Source organism: Anguilla anguilla, chromosome 6 (assembly GCF_013347855.1).
Source record: "Anguilla anguilla isolate fAngAng1 chromosome 6, fAngAng1.pri, whole genome shotgun sequence".
Lineage (NCBI taxonomy): Eukaryota > Metazoa > Chordata > Actinopteri > Anguilliformes > Anguillidae > Anguilla > Anguilla anguilla.
In genome coordinates this window covers 17076293-17090539 of record NC_049206.1, presented here as the reverse complement: position 1 = coordinate 17090539, position 14247 = coordinate 17076293, and the positions used below count along the sequence as shown (strand labels likewise).

At 35.9% G+C, this 14247-nt stretch overlaps 1 protein-coding gene across 3 annotated transcripts; it reads right to left on the bottom strand.

Annotated features, from left to right (window-relative positions):
• Window positions 1-915: 915 nt before the first annotated feature.
• Window positions 916-14027, bottom strand: LOC118229207 (LIM/homeobox protein Lhx9-like). Of its 3 annotated transcripts, XM_035420982.1 has the most exons (6): window positions 13875-14027; window positions 10863-11072; window positions 9858-10066; window positions 8914-9269; window positions 4827-5029; window positions 2208-4224 (listed from the first exon to the last, which is right to left on the bottom strand). In XM_035420982.1, the coding sequence occupies exons 2-6, from the start codon at window positions 11034-11036 to the stop codon at window positions 3970-3972; spliced, it is 1197 nt and encodes a 398-aa protein (XP_035276873.1). In that variant the 5' UTR covers window positions 11037-11072; window positions 13875-14027; the 3' UTR covers window positions 2208-3969. The 3 variants fall into 3 exon arrangements, with proteins under 3 accessions (XP_035276876.1, XP_035276873.1, XP_035276874.1); XM_035420985.1 differs by lacking the exons at window positions 2208-4224; window positions 13875-14027 and adding an exon at window positions 916-1828 and having other exon boundaries at window positions 10863-11319; XM_035420983.1 differs by lacking the exon at window positions 13875-14027 and having other exon boundaries at window positions 8914-9266; window positions 10863-11319.
• Window positions 14028-14247: the final 220 nt, after the last annotated feature.

Below are 14247 nucleotides of genomic sequence, written 5' to 3'. Positions count from 1 at the left end.
ACCGACTCCAAAGGCAATCAAAAGGCTAGAATCAAAACTAGATACTGAAAGCTCTCTTGTACCTGCACAAAGGAAGTAATTGAACCCACCTGACTAATCAGAAACACATGTGAAGCCATTTGTCTCAAACATTATGTTCCTCCAAAATTGGAGGACAAATCTAGAAATCAGAGTACAAAGCTAAATAAATAAATACAAAGTCTTTGTCCCAAACATTATGGCTCTCTCTCTCTCTCTCTCTATATATATATATATATATATATATATGTTTGGCACATTGTATAAGTTATATATTGCTTTATACCCTCATGTCTGAGTCATATAGCCATAGCTATCATCAGAACTTGCACAAGCAGCTTGCAGACTATTGCAAGTATCATGAACTATTCAAGTATCATAATTTTGTGATCAAAGTGAAGGTAATTAATGTATACATATTGCACTATTGTTTTTTTGTGATATTAAGGCAAAGTGATGAAGTGATGTTAAGACAAATTATGTGCTTTCATGTGCCTTTGTAATTTCTGAGGTTATGCTTTTAGGGACAGGTTTATACCAATTTCATTATATATTCAATTTACTTTACCTTCCATTATATTCCATATTTGTGGCTATGTGGCTGTTTAATTTAGTACTGTGAGTTCATCAATTAGGCTAATCAATTAGACTCAATGCAATCTGCAGTCTTAATGATGTTTGCAGGAATATACATGTAATGCCGGGAATGTTTCATCAGCCACAATTGTGGACTTTCTTTACGGCATCACATATTTCAACCTGCAGTAAATTATGGTCTCTCTTTCGGCATTGGGTTTGCATACAGAACACTTAACATAATATATGATTCTTTGCGTTTCATCTCTGCAATCCACTATCATCAAAAAGCACATTTAAGGAGAATGTTTATTATTTTTTTTATAATTGACAACCATGAAGAGCGCATCAAACAGAAAACATTTACTGTACATATTAGGAAAAACATGAACAAAATGGGAAAGTGCATGCAAAAAATGTGAATATTCTGCAGTTTAGCCAGATGGCAATCATCGACTCAGTGGTCTTCTTGCCCAGTTCCCTTCCGACGGGCATTCTGCCACTCAAATTCAAGGAGGCCATGTGTTTACCAAAATAACATAAGTGACAAAAAGACTTCTTTTCCCCAAAGCAGGCAGATGGGAGTATTGTATGTGTGTCTTTTTACAAGTGTTTATGTGAGAATGGTATAGTGGCTTACAGAACTGGATGCATGACCCTGAGGGTATTGAGCTGGAACTCCAGGTGGGGGTGGGTACTGTTTTTCTCTTGGGCAAGGTACTTAACCTGAATTGTTGAAGTTGTATAAATGAATAGTATATAAAGTATACTAGCCATAACTAAGGTTGCCCATTAAGTACAAGTTTCTTAATATCAGCATTACCGTGTGTGCTGTTTTTTTATTTTTTATCATAGAATTGCCTCTGTTGATTGTGGTCAGGCTGTTTTTATACACATGAAAATCCAAACCTTTTTGAACTGCATCAACTGCATCCATTCCAATATAAAGAGTAAAAACAAGCCTTGTTTCAAAGTGATATCAGCTCTAAATACATAGTTTTTTCTCCTCCGTGGGTGGGTGTGAACATTCAGAAAACTTTTATACGAGTTTTTTTTAAAATTTATTACATTTTTGGTTTTAAAAAGAGTTTTATCGTGTTTATCTTATCTCCTAATCTCGTCTTTGTCTTCGATGGTGAGGAAATCCGATCAAAGTTTCCCACCTCCTTTTAATACTTTAGGGGATTTTCAAACGTCGGGAAGTGTGGCTGTAATGCCCCAAGAATTGTTCACCCTGAAAGAAATCATAGAGTAACAATGTATTAACTACAGAGCAATTTGGTTTTTTACGTGGTCATTTAGTTTGAATGATTCTTTACACTACTGTATGCTTGTCAGCCCTCATTAGAAATCATTTAATAAATTTAGTCATTTTCATGCATTAAAAGCAACCTCTTTATTTCAATATATAAGGTGCAGGGTTTCTCAACAAGTCTATGGGGCATTACTCTGGAATACTAAGCTAAAATTCTGCTAGAAAAAGCAACTGAATTAAGTTAAAAAAAAAGTAAAAAACTAAAATTCTATCACTGAAAGTAATTTAAAAAGTACCCTGTGCTCTCAGATAATACTCAACAACACAACACACATTGTTCATATAACATGAAATGAAACTCATTTAAAGCAAAGTACTTTATTCACACAAATTTAATAAGATATGTAACAACCATTTGGTCCATAAATATTTAAGGGGGTAATAGTTTCTGTACATCATCTGTATCATGAAACAAAGATACATGGACAGCTTTGATAGGACACACTGTACTATAAACACAAAAATCATTAAGATTCTTGAATGAACAGCTATCATCTGAGAGTGTGGAACTCTTCTGTGTTGCTGTCCCTTTTAGAGAGGATGTACCATAAAAAGATCTTCAGAAATTAGATATAACAGTACAAAATTAGCCAGGCATTAGAAGGGTGTGAGTCAGGTAGCAAACAACACATATCCTGAATTTCACAAACTTTCCTCCGAGTTATATCATAAGGCACGTAATTAAACTGAGTTAGTTATCTACTTGATAAAGCAGACCTTTAGTACCATGTTGTTCTTCAAAAGAACAAACTTTGATGTTTACTTAGAATTAAATGTTTCTTAACCCCAACTATGACCATAAGAGACCAAATTTGTCCAGTGGCAAGTGTCCATAAAAATGAAATTAAATACAATTAAAATAGCTGGTAAGAAAACAAAAAAACACTTAAATATGTTTTTTTCTTTTTAATTGACAATTCTGATTTCCTCAGCTCTGTGGTCTACAAACACACAGCTTCTCCATCACCTTTTTGTGTTATTACCTACACTATCACCCTGAGCAACATGATAATAATGCACTTTCAACTAGGCAGTGTACTGTCCGTAAGAAATTTAAGACTTCTCTCTACATTTGCGTTATGTAATGGGGGCTTAATATTTCAAAAAGTGCAATATTGTTGGATTGATCATGTTAAGATTAGTCTTATAAGACCCCAAATTAAAATGATTCTTTCATAATAATTTGCTTTGTAGTTCTAACCAAGCCAGATCTGGTCTGAAAGAAAGTTTGATGCCTGCAGAATAGTTACCGCTGTACAGAGCTGTATTTTTTTGGCTTTATATTTTAGCCGAGCAGTGCGCCAAAGCAGAAAGAGATACTGAGTTTAGCTTTCACTCGACATCTGAGTTTAACATTAGGATTGGCTGATATTTTGGTTATTACATTTAATTTAAAAAATGTAACTATTGGGGAAATTAATCTGAATGTACTCTAATAATATATGGCATGACAATTACAATTTCAGTAGTTTACATTGAGATATGGACAATAATTTGAGTTTAACAGTCCAACAGAAAGTCCATCTGAAAATACAATCAAATCCAGTCCAATCCAATTCAAGAAAGAGACTATGTACTGAAAGGCTTCACTGAGGTCTACTTTACAAATCTATATTTTACATATTTTCCCTTTCAAAATATTAAAATATGTTTAAAATGATGGGTCTGATATAGTGCATATAAAGATCTCTTTTGTGGGTACAATATAAATATATACTAAGGAAGAAATATTATAATAATTTCAGGATGTCTAGTAGACACTGTCACTCAGTAGATTAACATTAAATAAAAAAGAATCCTTCAACTATTGTATCTTAATTTTGAAGATATCTACCTTTTTAGGTTTTGTCTTTCAAAAGCCAGATTGGAAGTCACAATCCCTCAGCAAGTGTCAAACCTCCAAAGTCTCTGAGCACATATAGTTTGCAGACTCATCAGCTGAACCTTTGCAAGTGCTATAGATCAGGTTTGGGTTCGATGGCATTTATCTGCTCTTCCAAGAATTTGTCTCTGTTTGTTTTAGAAAAGGTGATGGGAGGAGGGGCGAGGGTGTGTGTGTGTTAGAAAAGGCTCGTTAAGGTAGTTTGTGGTGAGCTCCCGGATTCGTGACTGTCCAGACTAGAGGTCACGGATGCCGCGACTGCAATAGAGGGATTGGTCAGGTCTGCTAGTGTGGTGGCGGTGCCGGGCGGGGTGAGCGCGCCGCTGTCTGACGAGGCAGGCGGGAGCGACGTGCCGTCGGCCTTATCAACGCCCCCGTTCTCCTGTCGCAAAACGTTCCTTCTGAATTTGGCTCTTGCATTTTGGAACCAAACCTGCAAACCAATCCCAATGTCTTTACTTTCATAAGTCTGACTCTGTGGCTTTTATTGTTGTTATTACTGTTACTAGAATGACTTGTTTCGTATGCAGTTGACACCACACTTTTACTGAGCACAATGGACAAATAATGGATAAATAATCCTGATTTGTCTAGACAATGACAAAAATTTACTTGACACTATTTCTCTGTAATTTTGGCAGGTAACTAAATGGGAGACCAACTCGGAAGACAATATCACATCCTCCAAAAATATGCAAACTAAATTTGGTCTTTATTACTGAATTATGATGCATATCAATTTGAGGAAAGTAATGCTTGTTTTCCCTACTTTTTGGGGACACCAACCCCTATAATATGAAAGCGTACTGTGCCTTTCACTCTTGTGATATAACAGTGGCATTCTGGAGACAACACAGTAGATGAAACTGGAGCCACGCACACACTGAAGGCTGCTTATCACCCTACCACTATATATAATGCATTGTAGTAGCCCCTAATATAAAAAAATAACAAAAGGAAAATATGAAGTGAACAGTATAAAATCATAGCGGACGTAAGTCGTGGGAGGAAATGGAGGGTTAAATGGACGCTCACCTGCAGGACTCTCTTGGTGAGGCCGGTTTTCTGGGCCAGCTGTTTGAGGTCCTTGGCGTCAGGGTTGTGGTTGATGGCGAAGTAGGACTTCATGGTGCGGAGCTGGTTGTGCTTGAAGGACGTGCGCATGCGCTTGGTCTTCTGGGAGGATGTGTAAGGCTGCTGGTCACGGTCCAGGTGATCGGCCTCGTTTTCATTACAGCCTGCGAGCAGAAAGGGACGATTAAAACTCATTTAAATATTAATTAGCAAAGGCGACTAGTGCTTAATCTCAGGTGAAAAGATGGGGTCCCTGACAAAATTAAGACTTGGAGTAATTCAAAATATTCAAAATTTGGCCAAGATTCAATCAATACTTGTCCTTATGTTTGGCTAGGATTCAATCAAAACTTGTCCTCAGTTTTGAAATAGAAATATAGAAAATTGACCTAGAAATAGAAACCTTGTTTTTTTTATTCTAAGCATAGTTTGGTGAGCTAACTCCCCAAATTTAGTTTGTAAAGAAAAAACAAACACACACTTGAATTACTTGAACTATTTTTAGGGACAATAAGTTAAAAACTATTTTGGATTTAATCCAGGCCTGTGAGTCTTCTGTGAGAATTTGCCCACATATTTCAGTGTGCACATTGTTTTCCCTGCTAAAGTAATAAAACCATTCAGAAAAGGTGGTCTATAATACCATTAACATGTTACAGTCTCTACAGTGTGTTTTGCCCATAGATTTTAGCAATGTTTTAGGTTTTTTAAAGTTTTTTCAAGCATATGATTTTAATACAGAACTTCTTTAGAATAAATTGCTTTGGTGATTTCAGAAATTACAGGAGGATGTTATTGTGCAAGAAATTGAAGCATTTGATTGAATTTTTGTCACTGAATGGTAAATGACAAAGTGCTCTTTGCTAAAACTGAACACAGCTATCACTCCTTCGATTGACAAGACTCAAGCCCAGATTAAAACTATGTAACTGCAATATACATACAGTATATTTTGCAATTCTTGCCATTTCTTAACACAATCTATTATTTCAAACTCAAAGTTAAGCAGAAAGTGCATTTCAATTTGAAGCAATTCAGGTAAATGACCTAAAATTTGTTTATGGGATTAGTTGACTTATTTTTTCTGTCAAAATGTACATTTTGTTCCTATTCAAAAAGAATTCAGAGGTCCAGGTGAAGTAGTAAAACTACTTAATTAGCAGTAAGCCATAAGTAGTCTATTACACATGTTTTACCCAATTGGGAAATGCAGTGCTCAACATAACTGTATCTACTCTTTATCAACTAAAATACAAAAATAATAAGGACCACATTTATAATGAAACAGTGTGAGAGCTGACAAATTCCTGGTAAAACATAACATGATACAAGGCTGTCTTATATTAAGAATTCTGAAAAGTTTTGTGTAAATATTGAAAAAGTTCAGTTGCATTTCTCGTCAAAGTAAAAGTATGTGATAATGATTATTAATACTAATAATAACTGTATTACTGATAACAATACTGTTAATAATTCATATTTGTAAAATAAAATTAAGGTTTCAAAATGATAATTTAATATCAGTTTAGTTTTTCTATCAATATGTGTAAAAATGATGTAATGTATATGTATAAAAATGTAATTTGAACAAGTCATCTTAAAAATGGAATATGTTGTAACTTGGAGTCACAATTATGATTCAAATACGAACTGTAAAAGTTGAATTTCATTTCTTAGGCCTAAAGGCCAGTGATCAACAGATTTACATGACCTGCTCAAATGTTTTAAGGCAATTTATTTTCTCAAACTTCTTCTTTATTCACACACACACACACACACACACACACACACACACACACACACACACAATTCTATTCTTTTTAAGCTTTTTACTGTGAAAGTAGTTTTAAAATATAAATACAATAATAGAGCTGCTATGTATTTCTCTTTAATTCAGCTATGCAGTAAATATTTTGGTGTTTAAACATATCTATAGATCCAGTAAGGGTTTCATTTCATAGAGCGGCCTTCCAGCTCTGAAAAAATTAAAGAATTTTTCAGGTGATTAATGCTGAAGTATTTCAATGTTAAAGGCATTATACTATTGTTGTATTTTTGTCATAATAATTGGAAACAAGCTGCAAGTTAAGTGTCCACTAAAACTATTATGCGTGTTCATTTCATGATGTATGTTGCACAACATTTTTCAGCCACTCTTATATACACACAATTATATCAGATTCTCTTTAAATTCCTCCCGTGTCGGTCGCGTCCACCAGGGGTCTCTACGACGTTGGTAAGTTATTTTCCCGACGGGAAAAGCCAATTGCTTTATGGGATGTTGCATTGGCTACGGTGTATTGTGCAAAACAAAGGACATGCGGGATGTAGCCTGCTTGTGAATCGGAGATCTAAATGTATTGCAAGAGAGAGACGTTGACACGCCGAAAGAGCAATTCCATGTCAAAAAGCGAAACATGGGCCTAATTTATTCCTTCAAGAAATACTGCATATGCACAGTTCACAATTCATATTTATACTTATATTTAATTGTATTTCCACATGATGTGCTCTTTTTCTAGTGCAAAATACTGTACTTTACAATTGTGTAAAAACAATCGATTTATGCCATAGATCCTAAATATCTGGAATGCTCTTCATGTATTTCAACTATTCAAGAAATACTGTGCATGAACAGTTCATAATACTTTTAAAAACGCGTTTACTTATTGTTATTGACACATGATTTGCTCTTTTTGTTGTGAAAAATACTGTACTTTAGTATTGTGTAAAAATAACTGATTTACGCCAAAGATCCTAAATAGTTGGAGTTCTGTTCATGTTTCTAGTTTTGTAGCTACAAAATACGTAACAATATTAAATTAATGAATGAATTGGTGAATGAATGAATGAATGAATAAATAAATAAATAAATTTTGGGTCGTAGAAGTGTCCAATAATTTTTTTTTTTTAACCAACTACTTTGACTTCCTGAAGATGACCATTTTAATCACACATTGCAGACAATTACATTCGTAGACGTTATTACTCTATAGCATGGACTGTATGGAGAATGCTGTATTATTTTCAGTGATCGTTTTTAGGCTAGGCCTATAAGGCAATTTCCTCTCAAGTCGGTAATACAACATCATAAAGAACCTGAGGTCAACTACGGGGGATATTCTAATCAAAAGATGATATATTGCTTAATAGCTTCCACGTAATTCATTTATGCATTTGATCAAATCTGACTTATAAGAATATCCATGACCTCTGGAGGCTGATTAAGAACGAGTAGCCAGCCAGGGATTCCACGTCACTTTTAATTCAAACTGAACAATTAACGCGCTTATTATATTCTTACTATACAAGAGAAGAGCAGAAAATTGGCTCAGAAAACTACCTTTTCCAGCCAAACGAAAATTAGACTCATTTTAAATGTTAACCTACTAGCTTGGCAATAATCAATGCCGAAGGAAGGAAAACATCAAATAAACTAGGTGAATTGTTTCTGTTGTCTTTAGTCTGCGAGGAGTTAAAATGATCAATAGACCAATTATTGATCTATTACGTTTTAATTCTGATAAAACTTAAAGACAGCAGGCTACGTCAAATGTTTTTTTTTGTTTGTTTGTGTAGTCGATTCCTCTGTTATTCAGTAATATAGGCCTATTTATGTAAGACTATTAAAGGGTTGATTTTTTGCGCGAAAATGACGGCATGTCGTACAGTAGGCCTATTAAATTTTTGAGTGCGATGCAGCGCTTGAACGCGTGATCTGACGATTTCGTGTTTCTGACAGTTGTCTATCATACGCACTTCCTGAAGCGGTATGTTATAATGCAATGGTACAGCGAAAACATGAAATATTTATCACATTTTGCAACAAAAATATAAAATGATTATCGCGGGAGATTGGCACCAGCCTACTAGATTTCGAAATTAATGTCAATATGTCTACTAGTTGCCTAATTAGATGTAGGCTGCTGGGAATGGATTGGTCAGCAATGTTTTAATTGTTGTTGCGTCTGGGATTGTCACGTTTTTTATTATAATTATTATTTTTTAACTCAAAACAAGTAAACGCCACTCCACTAGTTTTACTCACCTGAGTTGTAATTGGGTATGTCAACGCCCATGGCCGGACTCTTTCTCTTTCGCGGCCTTCCTTTCTGAACCGTGCCAGTGCCGTTGAAAAATGGCAGCGCCAATCCTCCACCTTTGGCAGCCAATTCTGTGTAGTTTAACTGGGGGTGGTACTCCCCTTGTAGAAGGGTTTCGAAGTGGACCCTACAGTACACCAGGTTGTCCTTCATGCCGAAGTGGTCGCCAGTGGTCAGGGTCTTGCTACACGAGGTGCACGTGAAGCAACTCAGGTGGTACACAGAGTCCCTGGCGCGCATGACCATTTCTGAGGCCGAGATTCCGAGGTGGCAGCGCGCACATCTCTGCACGGAGAACCTTCTGGAACAAAATATATTTTAAGTAGGAGTCCTGTTTTTTTTTAATTATTTTTGTTGAAAAGGTAAATAAAACAAAACAAGAAAAGGCATATGGACCTGTGCTTTGTTGTATTACATCCAAGTATAGGTATATAGCCGATATATGAACACGGGAATAATATGAACAAGCAAGAATAAAAATCGATGCAATTTTGTATAGTCAAGTAGAACATAGTTAAATTAGTTAAAAAGATGAAGCATCGTTAAATCCATGATTTCTAACAATGAATCAATTAATTCCTAGTGCATGTTCTTGTACGTTAATTTTTCTTGTGCATATTGCAGCTCTCACCAGTTTTATTAGAGCCCCATACTAATAATAATAATAATAATAATAATAAATGAATTAAAACTTTTCCTATGGACATTTTGACTAATTACATGCTTGGTGCCCTGTTTTACTGTCAGTAAATCAATACCTGTGTGTATGTGTGAACGTGAGTTTTTGTATCCTATGCTGTACAGTTTTGGCATACTTATAAATAAACGTCTTTTACAGAACAGTCAAATAGGTTATTTCGCTCATAGCCTAAAACTTACTCGGTCTTACCTGTAGTAATCCTCTTTGCAGTAAATGCTACCATCCTTGGCAAAACAGGTGAGCTCTGATTCTAGGGCCAGTTTACACTCGCAGCACTTCAAACACCGTAGATGCCACTGTTTATCCACGGCTAGCAAGTAATATCGGTCCGAGATTTTCCCGCCACAGCCTGCGCACAAGGCCGGCTTTTCCTGGTTCACCGATGGCATACTCTGGAGCTAAAAAGACGGAACATTCGATATAATAAATGGTAGGATATCATTTACTCACTCTACAGTATGAGCAGACAACAATTATCACCGTTCAAAAGTGAGCAGTTTTTTTGGTTTATCTAATAACCTCTTTCATCTTGAAGGGTGAGCTAATAGTGAGACAAATTATAAAAATAGAAGTGTGACTGACTCGCGAGAACGTGACACAGTATTAGTAGGCCTTTATCATCACAATTTTGCCATTAAACCAATCAAGAGGATGAAATATAATTCGGTGCGTCATCATTTCCTTTTTGTAATATTTCTAACTTTACACAAATCAGAAATTGAGGAGATTCAAAATTGTCTATTTGAAATAAAAATATTGTGTTTTAAAAATAATCAAACAATTCAATTTCGTTGTATGCGTAGAATATTAAGTACAGTATACAGTATTAAATTCTGACAGAGATTTTGTACGTCTACTCTGGATATCAGTGTGCAATGTACTCTAGCCTATAAGAAAATTTATTTATTTCTTAATTGACAAAGCATTTTCTGCAGTACAGATGCAGTAACTCTGAAACACATAGCCTATTTAGTAAACATCCCCACTTGTTTATATAAACATAATATATATTAATAATAAATAGATATAACACATACATAATAAATATAAATAGTACATGTATATGTAAAGAACATGTAAAAAATGGAACGTTTGACATGTAATGTGGTTTGAGATTACTTGCACAGTCACATTATGAAAGATAGACTGTTAGTTTATTTAAGGAATAGTTGGCAAGTTTTGTTTTATTCTTACCATTTCTCTTCCGTTGATGTGCATGCCTTTGACCAGACGAGACTCCGTTTTAGATCTCCTCTCCATCTCCTCCATGATCCCTTGAATATGATCCCCGGAGATCCCATGGAAAAGCATGGCTGCTGGACGCAATGTGCAAGTGATCTCCCTTACCTTGCGCCTCACAACTTCCATACACTAACCTCCGAAGTCTAGAACATCCAAAGGGACCTGAAGCGAGAGAGTCACACAGCTCAACTTCCTCAGTAGCGCGTAGCTGGGAATAATGCAGCGCGGGATAGGTGCAAAAGTATGGTGACGGCTTTCCAATTTATGTACAGCGTCAAGGCGACGACTGTGCAATGGCTAGTTATAATCGCTGAGGTTGATGTTTTGCGTTTATATAAGGTCTCCGGCTTCGTTCAGGATTCCAAGTGCTGAAGGGTCAGGTCGGGACTGCCTGAGTTTGAGTGTAGTGTCTTACTTGTAAAGCGAGCCAAAAGCCAGCCCCGTTTGGATAATTTGGTAGGAGGAGTTCTTCATCGCCGAGTTGCCACTGATTTCTATTCACCAACAAAGACCTGTCATTCTGCTCCCAAACCTCTGCAACGAATAGCACGAACAGGGATTAAACTATCCTACTTTTAAAATATTTTTATTTTTTTGTCTTCACTATTTGAGATTCGATATTGGCGGTTACAGAACATTGGCCAGTGGAAATAAAAATGACCTTCGCTCTATTTATATTCCAAATAGTTTAGATTCACAGTTATTAGAAACAAATAGCCTAATGCCCAAAAAAAGCAAGTCGTTCTAGTCTGATGTAGCGACTTGTGTCGCTGTAGCCTTCAAAATTTGATCAAGCTATTTTGAGTATGAATGTAGACCCTCTGAATACAGATAAAATAGCGGCACACACACGCACACACAATGATGTACGCTGTATCCTGTGAATCTTTAAAATTGTCTATTGGTTGTGGTTCAGATATCCTCTATACCAATCAATCATACCAATATGTCAATTTAGTTTACCTTTATTTAATTAATTTAATAATGAAAAAACTAAATCTCAGTTTGAACCATACAGTATTGGTCTACTGTGGGATATGTATACAGCGACAGTTGCTGTGAATTGACAAAAAAAATGCCTCAATTGCCTCATATAAATAAAGGGTGTTTGTGTGATTGTTTGTGTACATCAGTCTAGCTAAAAGTATGACAATTATATGTATGTTTTTAATCCTAATACTGTGCTGTGCAATAGCGTTAGTTACCTTAAAAATCTAGTAGCCTATCGTTGGTAGGCCTACTTGCCATTGATTATACATTTAAGCCTTAAGGTTGAACAAACCCTTTCCGTTGGCATTCAATGTCACCAGTCTTACATGCGCATTCATTTTGGTGTATAAATTGTATTCTGATAATAAATTAATTAGCAAAAAAATAAAAGTGAACATGTTGCATTGCATGTGCCGCTAAATATAGCTTATATCACGTAATAAGATAATTCACGTTGTACGCAAAGGATCTAGCTTACAATTAGGACAGAATATTTTCTTAACATGCGCGCGCACGCACGCACACACACACACACACACAGTATCATGTGCAGCTAAAGAAAGGCAAGATTTGAAGATGTGCTCTAAACACGATTGAATAAATGGCCAATATAGCCTATAGTACTTCAGACTGAGTCCGTAGTCATTAACTGCTAGTCAATACATGCATTTTTAATTAAAGCACATTGTACTGAATACAAAAAACAAATGTCTTGAAATCAGTCTTGGCATTCTTCTTTTGGTATTTGTATGTCTGTGCCTGCTATAATCTCTAATTGGCCTAATAATGGATTTACTCGTGTTAAGTGGAGATTTGCAGAGAGCGTGCCTCCTAAACACCAATAGTTCTAAAAAGTGTTAAATTAACATTTCTTTAGTTACGCAGTTCAACAACAGCAGTTCCTCTTCACAAAGTGAATTTAGGCTCAGTGTTAATTATCGTGCTGGTGCTTTACACTTTGTGGCTTCCTTTACCCACCCGCTGAGTGATGGAAAGACAACGGTGATTTCGCACGCACGCGCGTTTCAGTTCCGTTTTCTTTTTAAACTTTAAACTTTACTCCAGGAACACGGATTTTTTATTTGTCACTTCTAAAAATAAAAATGAAATTAAATAAAATCTATTTTTCTGATGAGGTTCTAACCAAAATCTAGGCACGTAGCTGCTAAGTAAACCACGTAATGTGACTCTTCCTTTTATGTCTCGAACTAGGGTGTAGCTTGTCAAATTTACTTCTATTTGCCCATATAACAAATGTAAATATTCTCCCACGCGTGAATATGCTTGTTTAACAACGATTACACTCCCTTGCCGAAGATAAACGTTTCAACACTCATTTAACTCAAAAAAATAATTAAGGCCATTCCATGTTTATTATATTTTCCATTTTGTTTTCTGTTTTCATAGCAGATACGCACATTTTAAAGGGGAATTTCTCCACTTTTAAATGGAATGTTACGCATTTCTACATTTTTATATTTTCAGATTAAAATCACTGCCTATGTGCTGTACAATCTATAACTTTTGTCTTGATTTAATGTAACAGTGAGTCTGGGAATATTCTCCATGACCATCCCGGTGCTCTCATGTAGCCTGAAATACGCCCATGAATATACACCTTCGGAAACTTGGCTGAGAAGTAGACTATAGCCCCTGGGCCAATTTTCGCATACTGTTGATGCTGGCAGTGTGTAGAGCCGTGCATTACTTTAACGTTAATTGGACAGGTATTTTGACAAGCCACGTGCTTGTGCCGCGTATCGCATTAAACTATATTTCGACTCATAATTACGCACTTGATCGAATAGTATCTGAATGATTAGATACACAAATGTAGCCACCATTAAAATGAATCGCAAAGAATCACAAACTCTAGGCTTTCTTTCTGTTTACTTTTTGTGAAACAGCATAGCCTATAGTTTCGTGGGCATTTAGAAATTGAATGCAATATTGCACGTAGGACTTTTAGCTTACCTTGGGCGTAAAGGCGGTTTTCACTGTTATTTAGACGGCGAAGTGAGCCCGGTACTACTATGGAGAGAAGACAAGGCAGACTCTACCGGTAGATGGGGGTTGTTCCTTGTTTCTTGTCGACACCATGTTAATTAAAATAAACCAGATGCTTGGCGAACAGACACTTCTTCCTTCATCCCCCCTCCCCAAAAAACGATGCACTGAACACTGAACGATGCATACATAACACATTAGCTACATTTCACAACTACTGGACATGTCAGCTCTTTATACTACTATATAACACGCTTTAGGCATTCTAAATGAACCCATATTTGATACTTTGAACAGATTTTGAAACATTATCGCACTACATTTCTGGCCCATTAAAATT

Excerpts from the sequence above, each read along its gene's own strand:
- LOC118229207 (XM_035420982.1), bottom strand. The coding sequence starts at position 11,036 with ATGGAAGTTGTGAGGCGCAAGGTAAGGGAGATCACTTGCACATTGCGT. Across the intron at positions 9,270-9,857 it reads TGCAAAGAGGATTACTACAG|AAGGTTCTCCGTGCAGAGAT; the intron begins GTAAGACCGAGT and ends ATTTTGTTCCAG. Across the intron at positions 5,030-8,913 it reads CATACCCAATTACAACTCAG|GCTGTAATGAAAACGAGGCC; the intron begins GTGAGTAAAACT and ends TTCTGCTCGCAG.